The 16,813-nt window shown below is 37.9% G+C and overlaps 1 protein-coding gene across 6 annotated transcripts in view; it reads left to right on the top strand.

The window, feature by feature from the left end:
* The window catches only part of ACTN2 (actinin alpha 2), a 70,694-nt gene that overhangs the window by 35,818 nt on the left and 18,063 nt on the right, over positions 1-16,813 (top strand). For 3 of the 6 annotated variants that reach the window (XM_050893225.1, XM_050893226.1, XM_050893223.1), the window contains exons 6-12: positions 907-985; positions 4,439-4,520; positions 6,679-6,764; positions 9,465-9,557; positions 10,577-10,807; positions 11,968-12,115; positions 13,673-13,823. In XM_050893225.1, coding sequence (XP_050749182.1) covers positions 907-985; positions 4,439-4,520; positions 6,679-6,764; positions 9,465-9,557; positions 10,577-10,807; positions 11,968-12,115; positions 13,673-13,823 — 870 coding nt within the window. Of the gene's footprint in view, positions 1-906; positions 986-2,648; positions 2,728-4,438; positions 4,521-6,678; positions 6,765-7,907; positions 7,994-9,464; positions 9,558-10,576; positions 10,808-11,967; positions 12,116-13,672; positions 13,824-16,813 lie in introns of all 6 variants that reach the window. The other 3 variants (XM_050893227.1, XM_050893228.1, XM_050893224.1) reach the window with 2 other exon arrangements.

Genomic DNA, 16,813 nt, shown 5'->3' with positions numbered 1-16,813 from the left:
TTCAATTTTACCTTCTGGATGATTTTATATTATACAATGTATAATGTATATTCTGCTTAATTGTATTACATTTTTATTGGAGATGGTTCTGTTATTTGAAGGATCTACCCAGACATCTCAGCGACAGGGATTCTAACAGTCTTAAAATGTTTAGTATCACACAATTACTGCACAGGATAAGATCTCAAACTCACAGTCTCAGTGATTGCATAAAGTGTTTACATAAAGTATCTTTCAGAATAATTTCTTCTGGCTGAAAGGAACTTCTCATAATCTTTCCAAATAGATGTTACTTGTAGCTCCGTTCATTGCCTGTTCTTGCCTTGAAAGGCAGCGGCCCTGAAGTCACACTGAAGTGTAAGAGCTCAGATCGAAGCTGTCGTGTGTGTGAAGTGTTTTAAATAAACTAAGCTGATTTATGACTTCTTACTTCTATGAGCACAACATGGTTGTGCCATTAAAATTGTCTGAAATAACTGACACAGAAAAAGCCAATTGCTTCAGCAAATTCAAGTAATTGCAGGTTTGCTCTCCTTTTATTTTTTCACAAACATGCTGTAAATGTAATAGGAGATTATGCACTTTCATTGGTGAATGTGTACTCTGAGCTATCCTGAAACACTGCACAAATTAAGCAATTGAAATCAGGGCTGTTGCACATAATGTACACTGCCTCGAAAGTATTATGGAGTCCTTAAGTGTGTATGGACTGTAAAGTAAGATATATACTACAGGAAAAAGAGTATAGTAACAGAAAAGCTCAGAGGGATGAGAGGTGACAGAACATAAGTGTCAGGATTTGACAGGAGAGTTCCTGCTTGATTTTAAGCCTTGAGCAAGGATCAAACTGTAAAATGCCGTGACTTTATTAACTAATTTTTTTCCATTCTATTTTTTGTTGTAAAGCTGGAAAGATGGCCTTGGATTATGTGCACTTATCCACAGACACCGACCTGATCTTATTGACTACTCCAAGCTAAATAAGGTCATCAGTCTGGGTGGTACAGCATGCTGTCCTGCAGTGATTTGGCTCACTTCTGGTTTGCTTAGCATGTTTTCTAAAAGACAAGCTGAGGAGTGCATACTAATTCTGACTGGCTTTCTAAGCTCCCTCCAAAAAAAAACAGTGACATGGAGGAAAGGACCTCATGACCGTCCTGTGTCCTTCTTTCCTTCCCATTACAATGACTTCAGCATTTAATTGTAAATAATCTGGTCCTCGGCTGCCAGGCAGTTGATGAAGTCTTTTACGCTGCCCAATATGGATGTTAAATCAAATACACTGGAATTCTCCATTCACCACTGATAGTATTGTACAGTCTATCCTGGTTTGTATCTGGTGTAAATGACTGTAGATTGCAGAGCAGTAAACAATGAGATGATGATTAATCCCAAGATTCCTTAGAACAAACACTACCCTTGGTAATCAGGAGTACGCAATAAGTTACTAGTCTTACATAGAAAATATTCACCAATTCTTAGATTATACTTCTACCTATACTTTCAGACAAGTGGAAACAAAACTGATATCCTAACTTCCTTAGGTAGTACCTCAAGAGGATTACAAAACTATTTTATTACAGTGTGCTACTCATGGCAAAATGCATGTTTTCTAAAAGATATCAGCCACTTTGGTTTGAGAGGGAGGAATGAGGAGCAAGTAATAATGTCAGAATTTCTGGGTATCATTACTGAAGAATAAAACCTAGAAAGAAAGTAGAATGTTGTCGTTTCATGTTAGCTTTCAATACATACATAGCATTTTCTGCTCTCTGGAATGAATGCATCTTGAGGTCTCATGTAAACACCAGTAAAACACAAAACTTAATCATGGTTTTAATTTGTTGAGTGCAACTTTTCATTGATGAGAGAGACTGGTAAATCACAGACTATATTTTCCATTCCATGCCCTTCCATTACAAATTGATTTTCCTAGTGGAATCAACTGTTATCAGAATGCCTTTGATGAGGGAAAAGATAAATGAATGAAATGAAATTACTTGAAAACTTAGTCTGCTTTATATATATGTTAAATTTATGCTGGGGTCCCCAAGGTGTGCAGTGATGAAAATTAAATGAATTTATTCCTGAATACATAACATTTTAATTTAGGCAGTTAAGACAACTGCAGATCTGAACCAAAGGGCAAAATATTAGCCATCAACCCCAGCTTGTTCTCTAATTCTATATACAACCTTTCCTACAGATAAACAGACTCATGGAATGACTAAGCTACCTGTCTCTGTGTACATGTGCTTAAGCATGGCACAAACAGAAGTTAGTTTGATTGAGTTTGTGCTTTGAAAAGTGGTACACAGTACTAAAGAACTTCACAGTATAACCATCCTATATATAAGTGCTGAGAAAGGGAATAGAACATAAGCAGATCTGCTTCAGCATTACTATTTCCCTCTTAGAGGTTTCCAAAATAAGAACAGGTCAGGTTTCAAACTGAGGCTGAGCTGTGGCACATAAAGCACATGCAGAAAAATCCTAAAATAGATCTTGCTTTTCTGGCCTGGCTGTGTTTGATTGACTGCTCATTTTGGTTACATTAACAGCTGTCTTGGTGTCTTGTTTCTTGGTTTCTTATCTCCTGCATGCTGTCCTTTCCTTTTCTCACCAACGTGTTTTGTGTGAACTTGTAGCTGGAAAGATGGCCTTGCTTTCAACGCCCTTATCCATAGACACAGGCCTGATCTTCTTGACTATGACAAGTTAGATGAGGTATTTCTTTAGCTGTAGCAGAGATTTTTAGTTACTGTGGCTTGTAGTTTTGTTTAAAAGGATGGGTGATGGAGATCTCCAATTATTCAGAAGTTGCTGTGATTTTAAACAAATCCTTTACAGTAGAGCACTATTTACTCATGAACTTAGTACCAAGCACACAAATAGGAGGTGCTCATCACTCATCCATAAGCAAAGTGTTTTAACCTAGTCAATAGATCTCACTTAGATTTAGTGTATTTTTGTCCCATTTAATTTCAGTAACAGTTTTTGTATACACATTTAGTAAATGTTGTATTACACATGGTGTCTTGTGTAATAGCAAAAATAAGTCCAAGGTTTTTAAACATTGTCCACATTTTAAGTTTCTCTTAATGTCAATGATACACAAAACTGCTAAATGATGATAGAGTGAGAACTTAAGGTTAGAGACTTTGTATTCTATTATACCCAAACTGTTAGGTTTCAAAATGTAAACTGTTCTTCATAACACATTTTATTGAACGTGCAACTTTTAAAGGAAAGGCTCTCTAGTATGATATGTTTATAGAAAGACATGTCATGGGCTTTACTACTTATGATACCTGGCATATGTATTTGCATGAGGAACAGACTTCTATGAAACTTAAATAATTGCTGTGATTCCATAGTAAGTAATCTTACTAAGTTTATTTCAAAGTAACAAAAGAAGCATGCTTAAGACTAGATCCCTTTAGAGGCAGTGTTTATATTCAAATGGAAGCCCTGGAAATTCCCTACAGAAAACCCGTTAACATTTTTTCAGTCCCCTCCAGCATCTCTAACTTTGCTCTTCTGTGTCCTATTTTCCCAACCTCTCTCTGTAGACATTGGCATTGTTCAGAGTGGCTATGATCATTTAGCAGTTTGTGAATATGTGAAAATAATAATAGCATTAATGGCATGAACTGCCATTTCACATAGGGTGTTTTGTCTCCAGGCTGATACGGGAAGGCTGCCTTAAGAGCAGCCCTAATCTGACACGCTCTTCCGTTGTCAGCAATAGCTGTCTGTAGTGTAAGACATGAAATGTGTGCTGTTTATCTGAACTGTGCTCACTTCTTCCTTTCTCTTTCCTTCAAAAAACAAAATCAAAATCTCAAAGCCTGAGGAAGTTCTTGAATTTCCACAGCTCTAAAATTCAATTTATAGAGGTGTTACAAATTTGTCTGTCCAAGCCAAAACTGGGAAGTTTTGCTCCTTCAGAACTGTTCTTCTGTCTCTGCTTGCTTCTTCTCATGCACGCACCTGACCAACAGAGAACCCAGCAGAATTCATATCACTGTAATATAACGTATAGTAGGTATAAAACATGCAAGACTAACTTTGTGATGAACAGTCTAGTATAGCCTACTGGACCAGCGGCCTTGACTGTATGTATTACTGCTGTACTTCATTCAGAATTAGCTCAGAATTGTGAGTGTACACTGCATACGTTATCTACATTCCCCTCCAGAATATATTTGCAGCAGAGTCTTAGTGGTACATAATAGCTTATTAATGTTTTCTTTTTAAAGTATAGCAGTAGATAGACCAAAAGTTCATATACCTAGACTTGGCTTTTTGAAGAACAATAGTTGTGACTCCAGTTTACAGTTTGGAACAACAGAATAAGTTTTAGTCTACCTACTGTAGTCTTGTTTCAAGGAAAAACTTCTGTCTTTGACTAGTTGTATTTTCTTCTTTACTGCAGGATGACCCCATAGGAAATATCAACCTTGCCATGGAAATTGCTGAAAAGCATTTGGATATCCCTAAGATGTTGGATGCAGAAGGTGAGAGTCATATCTTACTGAAGTTTGCGTTACAAGCAGGAGACAATAAAACTTTTGTTTTGTATCTAGCAAATTTTCAACATTCCTTCCACATGAATCATACGGAGCAACCTGCTTTGTTTTCAAACAATGTTTTCCTTCTTGTTCCCCATGTATTGGATAATTTCACTCACTTGTTGCTTCATTCCTTATGGGTTTTTTATTGTTTGTATTTATTATAGTACTTTGGACCCTAACCTCAGCACATGGCCCCACTGTGATAACTGAGGTAAAATGCAGGATCAAAAGATAATCCTTGCCTTTAAGAAATAAAAATCTAAGTCTAATAAAGGGAAATACAACTGTTAGCAGCTTAAAGCATATTCACTTTTTTAAATGTTTAAGTGAGAGGGCCAGAAATAGAAATAGAAGTACAGAACTTGCAAAATATACTAACAACATGCCTCCTATGAAAGAGAGCTAGGTTGAGGGAAGCGGTTTTTTTGTTTATTTTAATTGTAAACCTTTGCAGTGATAGTTTTAACAAATAGTTTCATGTTTGGTTTCTGCAATAATCTTTAGAGTTTGTTGACAAATAACAAGGAAATATTTATTAAAGTTTCCTGAATTTCTTCAAGATAGCCGAGCTTTTGTACTCCAGGCAAAAAATGGTGCCAAAATACTGGAATTTGCCTACACTAGTTCAAAGCATTCTTCTCCAAGTATGCAGACTCTGCTCTGGTGGCTTGTCAGTAGAGCAGTGATAACACAGGAATTATCCAGAGAACTCAAACTGACTGCATCTGCTCCTCTTGAAGTCTTTGGACAAGGAAAGTTAGGCCAATACAGGATGATTTGGAAAATCCAGGTTGTAACCTCTTCATTGAAGAGGTTTCTTGGTTTCACCTTCATGCTTCAAAATGAATTGTTTTCATCTTTTGAATTGTAATTCCCCTTTCAAGCACCACTTAATTATTTTACTCTGAAATACTGTGCAAGGAATAAAGAGAAGTGCTACCTCCTAACCATTGAACAGCTCCTACTATCATTCTCCTTTCCTCATTTTTTTCTCTACACATACAATGTAAGAAACCTTTTTTTTTCCTCAACAGATTTTCTGCACGTTCTAGCCCTTATCTTACTATTCTCCTTCTTGGCAGGGGAGGGGCAAATGAAATCATGCTTCTTCTAACACCCTCTAAGTATTCACCGTCACTTTTTACTCTCTTTACTTCCACTGTGTTTTCAGTGGAAACTTTGCAAAGTTTTGTTCACAACTATGTGAAGTAGAGGCAAAATCAGTAAATACATTGGTCCTGAACTTAGAAATCTCACTGTTAATATTAGAAATTGTCACCTCATTCCTGGGTCTTTTCACACCAGTTTCTTCCCACTCCTTACATTGGCAGAAATCCTTGCAGCTTGCACTAGCATCATTCATTACTCAGCCGTAATTGGTGTAAAAACACCTTTTTCTGCCTTTCTCTGTTAAGCATTGAAAAGGTCCGTTTTTACCAATGTACCCATACCTTGATTGCACCCCCTCTATACTTTTACTCTTTCCTGCTATAATAGGGACAAAGCTATCAGCCAGCCAAGCCAAACTCTCCTGTGATTTATGCTATTAACTAAAAAGACAGACTGGTGCAGGGATTGCAAAACTGTTACTATCCAAGCTTTACTTAGCACAAAATGTATTTCTGGACTGCAGGAGTTCTACAGGTTTCCAATATGTGTCAATACCCTGTCAGTCATGGGGACCCTGTGCTAATATACACTGTATGCACTCCTATTTTGTGACTGTCAGTGGCTGTGTTTAACTCTGGAATAAATCTAGTGATTTAGATGAAGTTGCTTTGGAGCGACAGTGAAGCTGAACCCAGTAGGTCTGCCAGCCATGCCATCTGCTTGGAAGTTTCCACAAACCAGAAGGTAGCAATACCCTTCTGTACAGTCTCAGCCTTCAGATGTTTTGCCATTTCAGGGAGAGTTACATCTTTTCCATTTACTGATTCCTAAAGCTTAGGTAGGTTTGCACTGATATCAGTAAACCGATGCAACCTGAATAATGGTGTATTTATTTTGAATCCTTACAGCACTGAGGTGGCATCATCAGCATAATCTGATGGAAGTACATTGTGAGAATTTCTGAGCAGTTAACCCTCTTCTCTCTACACAGATGTAGTAAACACTGCCAGACCTGATGAAAGAGCCATTATGACTTATGTTTCCTGTTACTACCATGCATTTGCTGGTGCTCAGAAGGTGAGATTGTAGAAGATGGATCAGATCTCATCCTTCACCTTCTGTCTTGTTTCTTTCAGCAGTTTTTCCTCTTCTGATCTTTTCGTCATTAGTTACTAGGACAGCGTCTTAGAGCTGAGCTCATTTCCTGTTGCCTGATTTTCTCTGTGAGCCACTGTCTCAGTAGAGCCAGTAGTAGTCTATCCATTTGTTCCATAGAAACAAACCTTCCTGTCTCATCTTTCTGTATATTTACTAATAATATCCAGTAGGTTTTTGACAGCTGGTTACTGAATGGGATAGAGGACATTATTCTCTTTAATTGAACTTGTGTGCATTCATTTGAAGCACCTTTAAAAATGCAAGATGAAAATAAGCTCATAGTGAAAAAACAATTTCAATAGCAGAATGCCATCTTTTTTTCTCCCTGCTGGATATTATTCCTGCTACAGATGTCAAAATCATCATAACAGATGCTCAGAAAATAAACCCTTCTCTTATGCTTTCAGGATTGTTTTTAAAATGTTAAATGCTTAATGGTAAGTACAATCAGCAACATAAAACATTGCTACTATGCAAAATAGACACAGAAATATACACAGACATGTCAGAAGACCTCTGGAATCATGTCCTAATGAAAAGAAGGAAAATTTTAAAAAGCAAGGCAGTTCAGAGTTGGACATAATTCAGGTATTAGTAATATAAAGAATACAGATATATAATGCTAAGGTTATAACTAATCCACATGCAACCTCCAGAGAACATCTCCCCGGATCAAAATGTAGTCTGTCTTTCCTGTGTCTTAGTCAAAAAAACCCCACATTCTAAGTCACCAGACATATGTGTGCCAGTTCTTAAGCAGATAGTCCTAGTAAAATTAAGGTCACTCCCCCATGACAATACTGCAGGATCAAGCTTATTAAAAAAATTCCACCTCTTTGTAAGAGCTTATGTTGAATTTCTACTGTACATTTTATTCTGTCAGCACTCATCAATCTAACAGTAAATTTATTACAGCTTTGTAGAGTTTCTAGAGTACAGAGCTATGGACAAGAAAACAATCAGAATGACACTATGTTGTGCTTTTATTTATTCATCCTGTTTTCTACTCCTCGATTCTTTTTTTTTTTTTGTTCTGTTTTCATTTCTCCCCACCTCTTGTAGATATTGTGAACACTCCCAAACCCGATGAGAGAGCTATCATGACATATGTGTCCTGCTTCTACCATGCTTTTGCTGGAGCAGAGCAGGTATTAATCAACTGTCCCTTCAGGTTGCTGTGGTTTTGATTGGTTGTTTCACATTTCCACTAGCTTATTAAAAAAAACTAATTTAGTACTTTGTGGTTTTAATTAACAATTGCAAGTATTACTTGAGCACTAATACTTGTTTTTAACCAACACTTGAACCTGTTTTAGTTAAATGTTGTGTAGCAAGTTGAACTTCTTTAATTCCAATGGACATTCCTGTTTCTAATTTTGGGTCTTTATTTGCTGATTATAAAGACTATTTCAGAAAAACTGTATTTGAAGATAGTGTGAAATGGAGTTGTTTGTGCTGCATCAACATCTTATGTGTTTGCTGCATAATAGAATATTTGACTTTTGGAGATTGAGACTATTCTAGACTTACTCATGCTGAGTAGTAATTTAGGGCTAGATTTTTAAAGATGCCTAAAGATGCAGAAAGGTACAGAAGACATCCAACACAGTATTTGTGCCTGGTTCTCACTGAAGCCAACGGAATTATTTGTGGATCAAAGTACTAGTATAAGAGGCAAGAACATCAGCAGCAGATCTGTCATACAGGATGGGATTCTCACTTACCAATGTGGCATTTCCCACTGTTCTGCTTCATACATTTCTAGCCTACAAATGGACATAACCCAACTTATGTGAAAAAAATAATAAGTTGATATTTTTCCTTCATCCTCAGGATTTAATTTCCCTTCCTGTCTGGTAGGTCCCCTACACCTTATCAGAGCACAGCTATGCTGTTGCACCCTCTTGCTTCTGGGTATGAAGGGTTTGCTATTCATGCAAAAAAGGGGGATTCCACATACTCTGTAACACAGGAGTCTACAAAGATATTTATTTGATTAGATATACTCCAGACTCACATTTGTATGAAAGTATAAATCTGTTATGTCAAACTATTACTGTAAATTTTAAATATGGCAGAGCTACACAGTGCCTTCACAAGTAAATTTGGCAGGAGGCATGAAAAGATTTGCTGTCAGTGGTTGAGCTGCATATATTCTGAAGGGTATATGTACACATGATGTGCACATGTAGAGTGGTCTGGGACTCCTGAATCACATGGGGTGTCTTTCCAGTGTGGCTAACAAATCTAATACTTTTTTGATGTGATTTAAAAAAATTAACCTAATAGGATAACTTGAAGAATGGCCTAAGTCGTCTTTGAAAATAAAAGATTTATTAGACAACTATAATGGCAGTATGAAATTCTCCCTTGTATAATAAGGCTTCACTGTACAACAAGGTGGCTTCTGTGCTGATCTGTGCCTTATTCAGGCCACTGGAATCTGTGACTACAGAAGGAGGGTAAATATGTATCTAAGTAACCTGGGAGCACAAATCAACAACTATAAAACAATGTGATTTTTATTTGCAGCAGTCACATTCTCTCTCTTTCTCCAAGCCTGTACCTTTCTCAGAATGTGTTTATGAATATGTCCTGTTTATTTGCTGTGTTTTACAGGCTGAGACTGCAGCTAACCGGATCTGTAAGGTGCTTGCTGTGAATCAGGAAAATGAGAGGTTGATGGAAGAGTATGAGAGACTAGCAAGTGAGGTAAAGACAGCTGTATTTGTAACGTGGTGATAATTACATTCATGAAATAACGAAAGCTGAAAGATTCATGCACTGTCTGCAACATAGCAAAGTGAAGACACTATGAGGGTAAATCTCACAGTGGTAGGGTAGAAAGCTCAGTTGCCCAAGACGTCAAGGTTCCGATGACTCCTTTGCCAAAGACTTCCTGTGTGACCTCCAGCAAGTCAGTCTCATTAATGTGCCATAAAGGGCGTTTGAGGACTGTCATCGGTCTGCCCCAAGACCAGGCTTGCTGTCTCTGTAATCTCCAAAGACAGCCATCCTTGACCACACGTGGAATATACAGGATCCTATCACTCCAAGCAAGCCTGTTGGCTTTGTGTACTGCAAAGCACACCTGGACAGGGTCTCTCAGGGTGTTCACAATGCACCTGTGAACACAGGCAGCAAATGAATGAAGAAGGGGGCACATTGTGCTCCTCCTGTCCTTTCTTGGTAAATGGCAATTTTGTTGAGTCAGGACTACAGATGTGTAGTGCACAAGTGAGAGCTCCCTTGTCTTTAACGCATAACCTGCAAAAACATACTGAGATCATAGACACAAAGACAGTAGTGCTACATTGGCACTAACAGACTTTTGAGTGAAGATTTTTGTGACCTGAGTTACTTGGCTGGTGTCTGTCCTGATCTCATAACTATGACTACTTGAAACATCAAGACCAATACTTTTGAAAGTGGCACGTGATTTTGGGTAACTCAGGTTTTGAGTAATTATCTAGAGACACCTTACATGTGTGTTCATCTTTCTGAAAATCAAGGTATTTCTAGAAATACCTAGAATATATGGGCAAATTAGTTAAAAAAGTATTGTTCAGCTTTGAAAATCTTGTGCTTACTTGCCATTAAGGCACTCATACCAACTGAAGTGAATAATGTTAAAATGGAGCAAACTTAATTAGGATTTGTGCATTCAATATGATCTTTTTTTGGTTGCTTTTCCATTGCCTTTATTTCAATTGTTTGTGTTGGTTTGAAAGCTTTTAGAATGGATTCGCCGGACAATTCCTTGGCTGGAAAACAGAACCCCAGAAAAAACAATGCAGGCTATGCAGAAGAAATTAGAGGATTTCCGGGACTACCGCCGCAAACACAAACCTCCCAAAGTCCAAGAGAAATGTCAACTGGAGATCAATTTCAACACCCTGCAGACAAAACTGAGAATCAGCAATCGGCCAGCTTTCATGCCATCAGAGGGAAAAATGGTTTCAGTAAGTAAAGGAGGCATCAATATTCCATTCTCCTTTTTATCAACGTTCTCACAAAAATTTCAATGTGAAGGATTGAAATGCCATTTTAAGTCATCCTCAGAAACTTCAGTTTGTTGCATTTATCGATATCAAACCACTCTTTTTACACATTCCCTTTCATTCTAGAATCTTGCTGTCTCTTAAGCATGCTCCTGCCTCTTTGAAGGCTTTCCCCAAGAGCAAATTGTCTTGAGATGTGAGACGATACAGAGCTTCCTTTGGGAGTGTTATCAATACTTCTCTGTCAGTGAGGCCAAATATTGTTTATTTAAGCAAAACTCACAGTGGTTTCACTGACATTTTGGTCATCAGACTTACAGAAACAGACATTGCTCAATATATGTTTCTGCGTTTTTCTGCTTTTTAAAATTAAATTTTGTTTTTTCTTATGTCTGTGAAGATAAGAATAGTCAGTACCAAGAATTTGCATCTGCTGATAAGTATTGTGAGTTGACTGTGGGTCAAAACATTTCCTGTGGAATATAGCAAACCTGCTTCTGTACTCTGTTCTATCATTGTGTGTTCGTTGCTCAGATTTGATAAACAGACGATGGCACTATCTGAAAAGGGCCATTGTCCACTCCCCATACACAGAAAATAAGGGCCCTGTTACTTCAGCTTCCTACTCATGCCTTTGAGTTTCTGAGGAAGCTCACAAAACTTTGTGCACCACAGAAAGTGAAATGAATTTGTATTCCAGATAAAATACACACCAAATCCTCTTGATACTAATTATTTTGCTATTGTCAACTTCTGAGAGCAAAGCACTTTTATTTTGATAACAGATAGGTATGTCATAAAAGAACATGCACATTGTAAAATGGGAGGTAAAAGCAAAATATCGTAAAGACACTGAATGTGTAGCTATGCTTGCAAGCCATTTGTATAGAGGTTCCTTTCATGAACCCACCTGAATAGGACGTGGTATTAGGAGCAGATGTCTGGACTACAAGACTTCCTGAGCTGCCTGACAACATTTTCTATGGTTCTGTGATTTTACAAAATCTGGACATAAAAACTTCTCTTTTTGGAGCAAAATTGTGAATGAATCAGAAATCTGCAAATTTGGATAAAAAGAGATTATAGTTTCATCCCCTCTCTCCCATATATTCTCTTCACAGGATATTGCCGGTGCTTGGCAGAGGCTTGAACAAGCTGAGAAAGGCTATGAAGAGTGGCTGCTGAATGAAATACGAAGACTGGAAAGACTTGAACACTTGGCTGAGAAATTTAGGCAGAAGGCTTCCACTCATGAACAGTGGGCATATGGTGAGCAGAGATGGCTTTTAACATTTTTAATGTTTTAGTATTCAAAGTTGAACTGTCAGTGCTGAATATTTGCCAGCCAGAAACTCACTCATAAGTAGTTTGGACAGTTTTAGAAACCTAAAATAATAACAGATAAAATTGCAGGTTTTGTTGACTATAGTCATGATCCTAACTTGTAGGCATGTTGCTAATGAAATGTAACTGTAAAAATCATACTCTTGAGGTAGTGAGTTAAACTCAATGGGAATATTCAGCATTTGAATAGAGGCCATTACTGCTAATGGATTCCTATGTATTTGTACACCAGCAATCCAACCAGGAACGCAGTGACACCACGGGTTAAGTGTGAAATTATTAACAGAGTTATTCTGAGTTGATTATCGTTTGGTCATCATGATGTTTTGAATAGTCCACATAAACTACGTGATAATGGACTCATTTCTGCTTTGCTCCATACCCTGGATTACACCCCATTTATAGTTCTGTTTTTTAATGGTAACCTAACCTTACGTGTAGTTGTAACAGCTATAGGACCATACACTGGCATACAGTTTTGTTGGGGACCATTAAACATAGATCTGCTTTATCATCCTATTGTTTGCCCTGACAACAGTCTTCCTGCTTCTGCCATGCATTTGCCAGGCTTTTTCCAGCTAGAATCTTTTCACGCTGTGAAAGTAAACCAGAGTCCATCCCGTAACACAGTTGCTGGAAGCTTACAAGGCTGTAACTGGCTGCCAAGCAGATACTAGAAGGAAAACTACAGTGTTTATCAGCCCTGAGAGCCTATTTTCTGAGCATAAACTACTCATGGTGACATATTATGGCTGTTATGCAGGGAAAACTTCACATAAGCTGGTACATAGCAAGTGAAACAATAGTCCCTTCTGGCTCTAGAATTCACAGAGCTGTGTAATGCCATGTGGTGAGCTGCAGTTGTAGGGGGTGTATAGATTCAGTTGTCCAACACAGGAGCTACTGAGGAGTAGTATTTCAGTTTCTGACGTCCTCTTTGCTTCTCTAGCCTTTTGTAAATAGGTTGGCATTTTCCACATAAAATTCAGTGTTTGATACAAAAGGCAGCCACACATCTCAATTTTTTTTTTTTTTTTTGGAAGTGCTGGAATGAATAATGAATTGAAGGCAGAACATGAAAAAGAACAACAGATCATTAGTAAGAGTGAAGCTGAGAGTAGCAGTGTGATTTCTGGTTTCGTAAGTCTACTCTACAAAAGACTTATCACAATAGTTTAGAGGCCCAGTTTTTGCCAATATACCATTTTTATGCCAGTTTCTCAAGCCATGTAATACTCGCTACTTTAGACCAGTATAAACAGCCTATGCAAAAATCAAGGAATTACTGAGAGATCTTTAAAAATATATATTTCTAATTAACACTGTTGTGCTGACAATTTGCTACGGATTTCAGTGGGGGTGGGACTTCATCTCATACATGTGATTTTCACCATGCCTCAGTTTAAAAAGTTGACTAAATTTGCAATTGTTCTAACCAATGGATTGGTAAAAAATGACTAATATTTTAATTTCCTCTTTCAGGCAAAGAACAGATCTTACTTCAGAAGGATTATGAATCTGCTTCTCTGACAGAAGTCCGCGCCATGTTAAGGAAACATGAAGCTTTTGAGAGTGATTTGGCTGCTCACCAGGACAGGGTGGAACAGATCGCTGCCATTGCGCAGGAGCTGAAGTATGTTCCATTTAAAGGCTTGCAGCTGCTGACATTTAACTTTGCGATAAACTCTTTCCAATGAATTTGATAGTGTCATAGGTACCAACGTAAGAATTCCAGAGATAGCTTCATAAGTATATTATCTGAGCTGGTCACTGAGACCTTCCCCTCATCTCCCTCTTACCCCCAACCAAGTATAGATATTCAACTGGCCAAAATTATTTAAAAACAAACATTTTAAAATTGACTTAACAGTAATCTCTTAGCATTAGCTCTACTGATGAGTCCATTGTGTGTTGACGGAAATCCTGGAGGTGTTTATTTCTCAGTTCATATGGTCTGCTGAGAGGTACTGGCTGTGAGTTGTTTAACTTAGAAAATAATTTCACTTACACAAATTACAGATCAAGCGTCTTCACTTTAAAATCAAGTATTTTCCTACAAGTATATTGGTCCTTTCAAAAGGCTTCACATCCCTAAATTATCTCTATAGTAGTGGGTAATGCACTGACTTTTCTGAAGATTTAATTGTCTCTAGTATACTTATTTTCACAATCTCTTCGTATTATATTTGGAAGTGCCATTTTCTGCATTTTACAGAAAGGGCAGTGGGGCATATGGAAACTAAATAACTTGCTCAGGGTCACACAAGCAGTCAAGCACACAAGCTCTCATATAGGAGAGCAGGAGTTTTCACCCACAGTTTTCATCAACTTAGCCACAGGACCAGCACTTGCTCACTCAGCATACTATGCCCAGAGGAAACACAACCAAAGCTGAGAACAATTCTGCAACACATTTAGGCTACATCTGTATTGTTGACATCAACTACATAGGTCAGGGATGTGAAAAGTCAAGGCCCCTGACTGACAGACACCCTTATGGCAGTGGAAGTCCTGAGTGTTGACACAGTTACTCTGGCTAAACTCTGTCTTTATCAGTGGAGCTTGCTTTTGTTTGTGGGAAGGTTATTAATTCACCTGTGTGAAGCATAGTTTTGTCAGCAAAGCTCTGCCCACACTGACAGGACTGTAGTGTTACATACTGATGTCCCTATTCTGGTAAAGTTGTCTTGGTGTGTACACCAAGCTAAGCACATTTGATTTTATAATCTTATGCAGTTAATTGCAGTGGTTTTGTGCTGTAAATCAGTGGCACTACTCCTGATCTTAGCAATTTGGCACATACTTAAATTCATTGCTCACCCAGAGTATAAATCTGTAAAGCCAACGGGAACAAATGTGCGGTAGTGGTTGAAACAGGAGCCAAGATCTAAATTCTCAGATTCCTGCCCTTGGCTTCAGCTCTCCCAAGTTTCAGTTTCTCACCTTCTTGAATAGGCAAAACAGTTACTACTCAAAAATCAAGTGTTAAAAGCATGCCCTCTTTTCACTTTGTGAAGGACCATGACTCATAAACAGCTCCACATTCATTAACAATTTAAAAATCAGAGAGTTGTCTAAGAATGTAGTTCATACCTGATAGCAGCAGCACTTACAGTAATTATATAATTCAAATGGATTTAGAAGAAAAATCCTAGTCTTCAAGATTATTTAAAGGAGGAAAAGTAAAGCACAGTGGGCAGGGTAAGTACTGGTTTTTAGTTAGTGTTAAAGAAGTCTGAAAAACACAGAGAACAGAGATTTCACTAAGTATGTGAGCTTATGAAACACCTTCTCGCACGCCTTGATCTCTGTTGTGGAGTTATTTGTTCCTCTTTATACTAAAGAAAGTTTCTGAAACACCTAATCATTGTTAATTCAGCTTCAGCTTTACAAGTGATGAGAAACTTTGGGAATGTAGTATACATAGCACAGCATCTGCTTACCAGCGTTTTGAACCCTGTGTCCTTTACCACTGGTGAGGCCAGTGAACACTGTATCCTGTCTATTTTAGGATTGTCTTTTCTCAGTTGTTTCAGTAATTTGCTGTGTGAAGTTAAACAAGTTATTTGTGGCCTGGGCTGCAAAGGTGCTGAAAACCCATTGCTTTTAGAGATGCTCTACTTTGACTTCTCTGCTTCCCCATACAATGGGGCTATCAGTGCCTGATTTTTCACTGAGACTCAGTGGCTCAGTTAGGCTTAATGCCCTTGGAAAACACTGAATGAAAGGTCATAAAGGTCAAGTTTTATTATTAGCTGCAAGCAAATGGGCAGCTTCTATTTAAATATTGATTTTAATTATTTATACATAACTCCTCACACAATGAAATTATGGAGGAAAACGCTAATTTGTTTCTCCATTCATATTTTTAAAGAAGGATTGACTAATGTCTGAATGCTAAGAAATGTGCATTGGCACCTGATACAAAGCCTATTGAAGTCAATGTGGGTATTTTTTTCTTGTTTTTTTTCATCACTGGATCAGGCCCTTACAGAAATAATCATCATCTGTGCCTAAATTGCAAGTCAGTACACCTCCATGTTTTGTTTTAGTCAGTCTCTTGGCTGCCTTTGCAATTTCAAAGGAGAACAATTGCTGTGTGACCTTGAACTCTACCAGTTACAGTTTCCTGTCTGTTCTAGCATTTCCTGCGGCAGCAGCTCAGTCCACTGTGTGCTTAAAGTTAAAGTTGCTACAAGCTTGTTGATTGGTGCTGTTTAGATAAAGGATTTGTGCGTGTGTGCAAGCAGGTGATTCCAGCCAGGATGCTGGTATAAGATTGTTGTGTTCCAGCCTGTATAGACTTAGATATTCCTTGGCAATGAGGCACGACAAGGCTTGGATAGGGCTATATACAAAGCTGGAAAAAGTCAGGCATTTCTAAAATGGGATTTGCCATTTATGACATAGCAAATGCTAAATAGAACTTGAGTGAGCTGTACTATGAAATGCCATATTCATTTATGATCTTGTGTGCTCATTTCAATGTTTTCAATCATCAAGATAAAATTTTTGGAATGTAGTTTCTTGCATATCCACCACTTCTAGTACAACGAAGAAGACCGCTATCTGTAACACTGATTTGGAGAGTCTTTTTGCTTCTGGAAACCTGGGCTCAAATTG

This window comes from Gymnogyps californianus, chromosome 3, assembly GCF_018139145.2.
Source record: "Gymnogyps californianus isolate 813 chromosome 3, ASM1813914v2, whole genome shotgun sequence".
NCBI lineage: Eukaryota > Metazoa > Chordata > Aves > Accipitriformes > Cathartidae > Gymnogyps > Gymnogyps californianus.
Note: the sequence above shows the minus strand (reverse complement) of the source record. Positions and strands in the feature narration are given on the sequence as shown.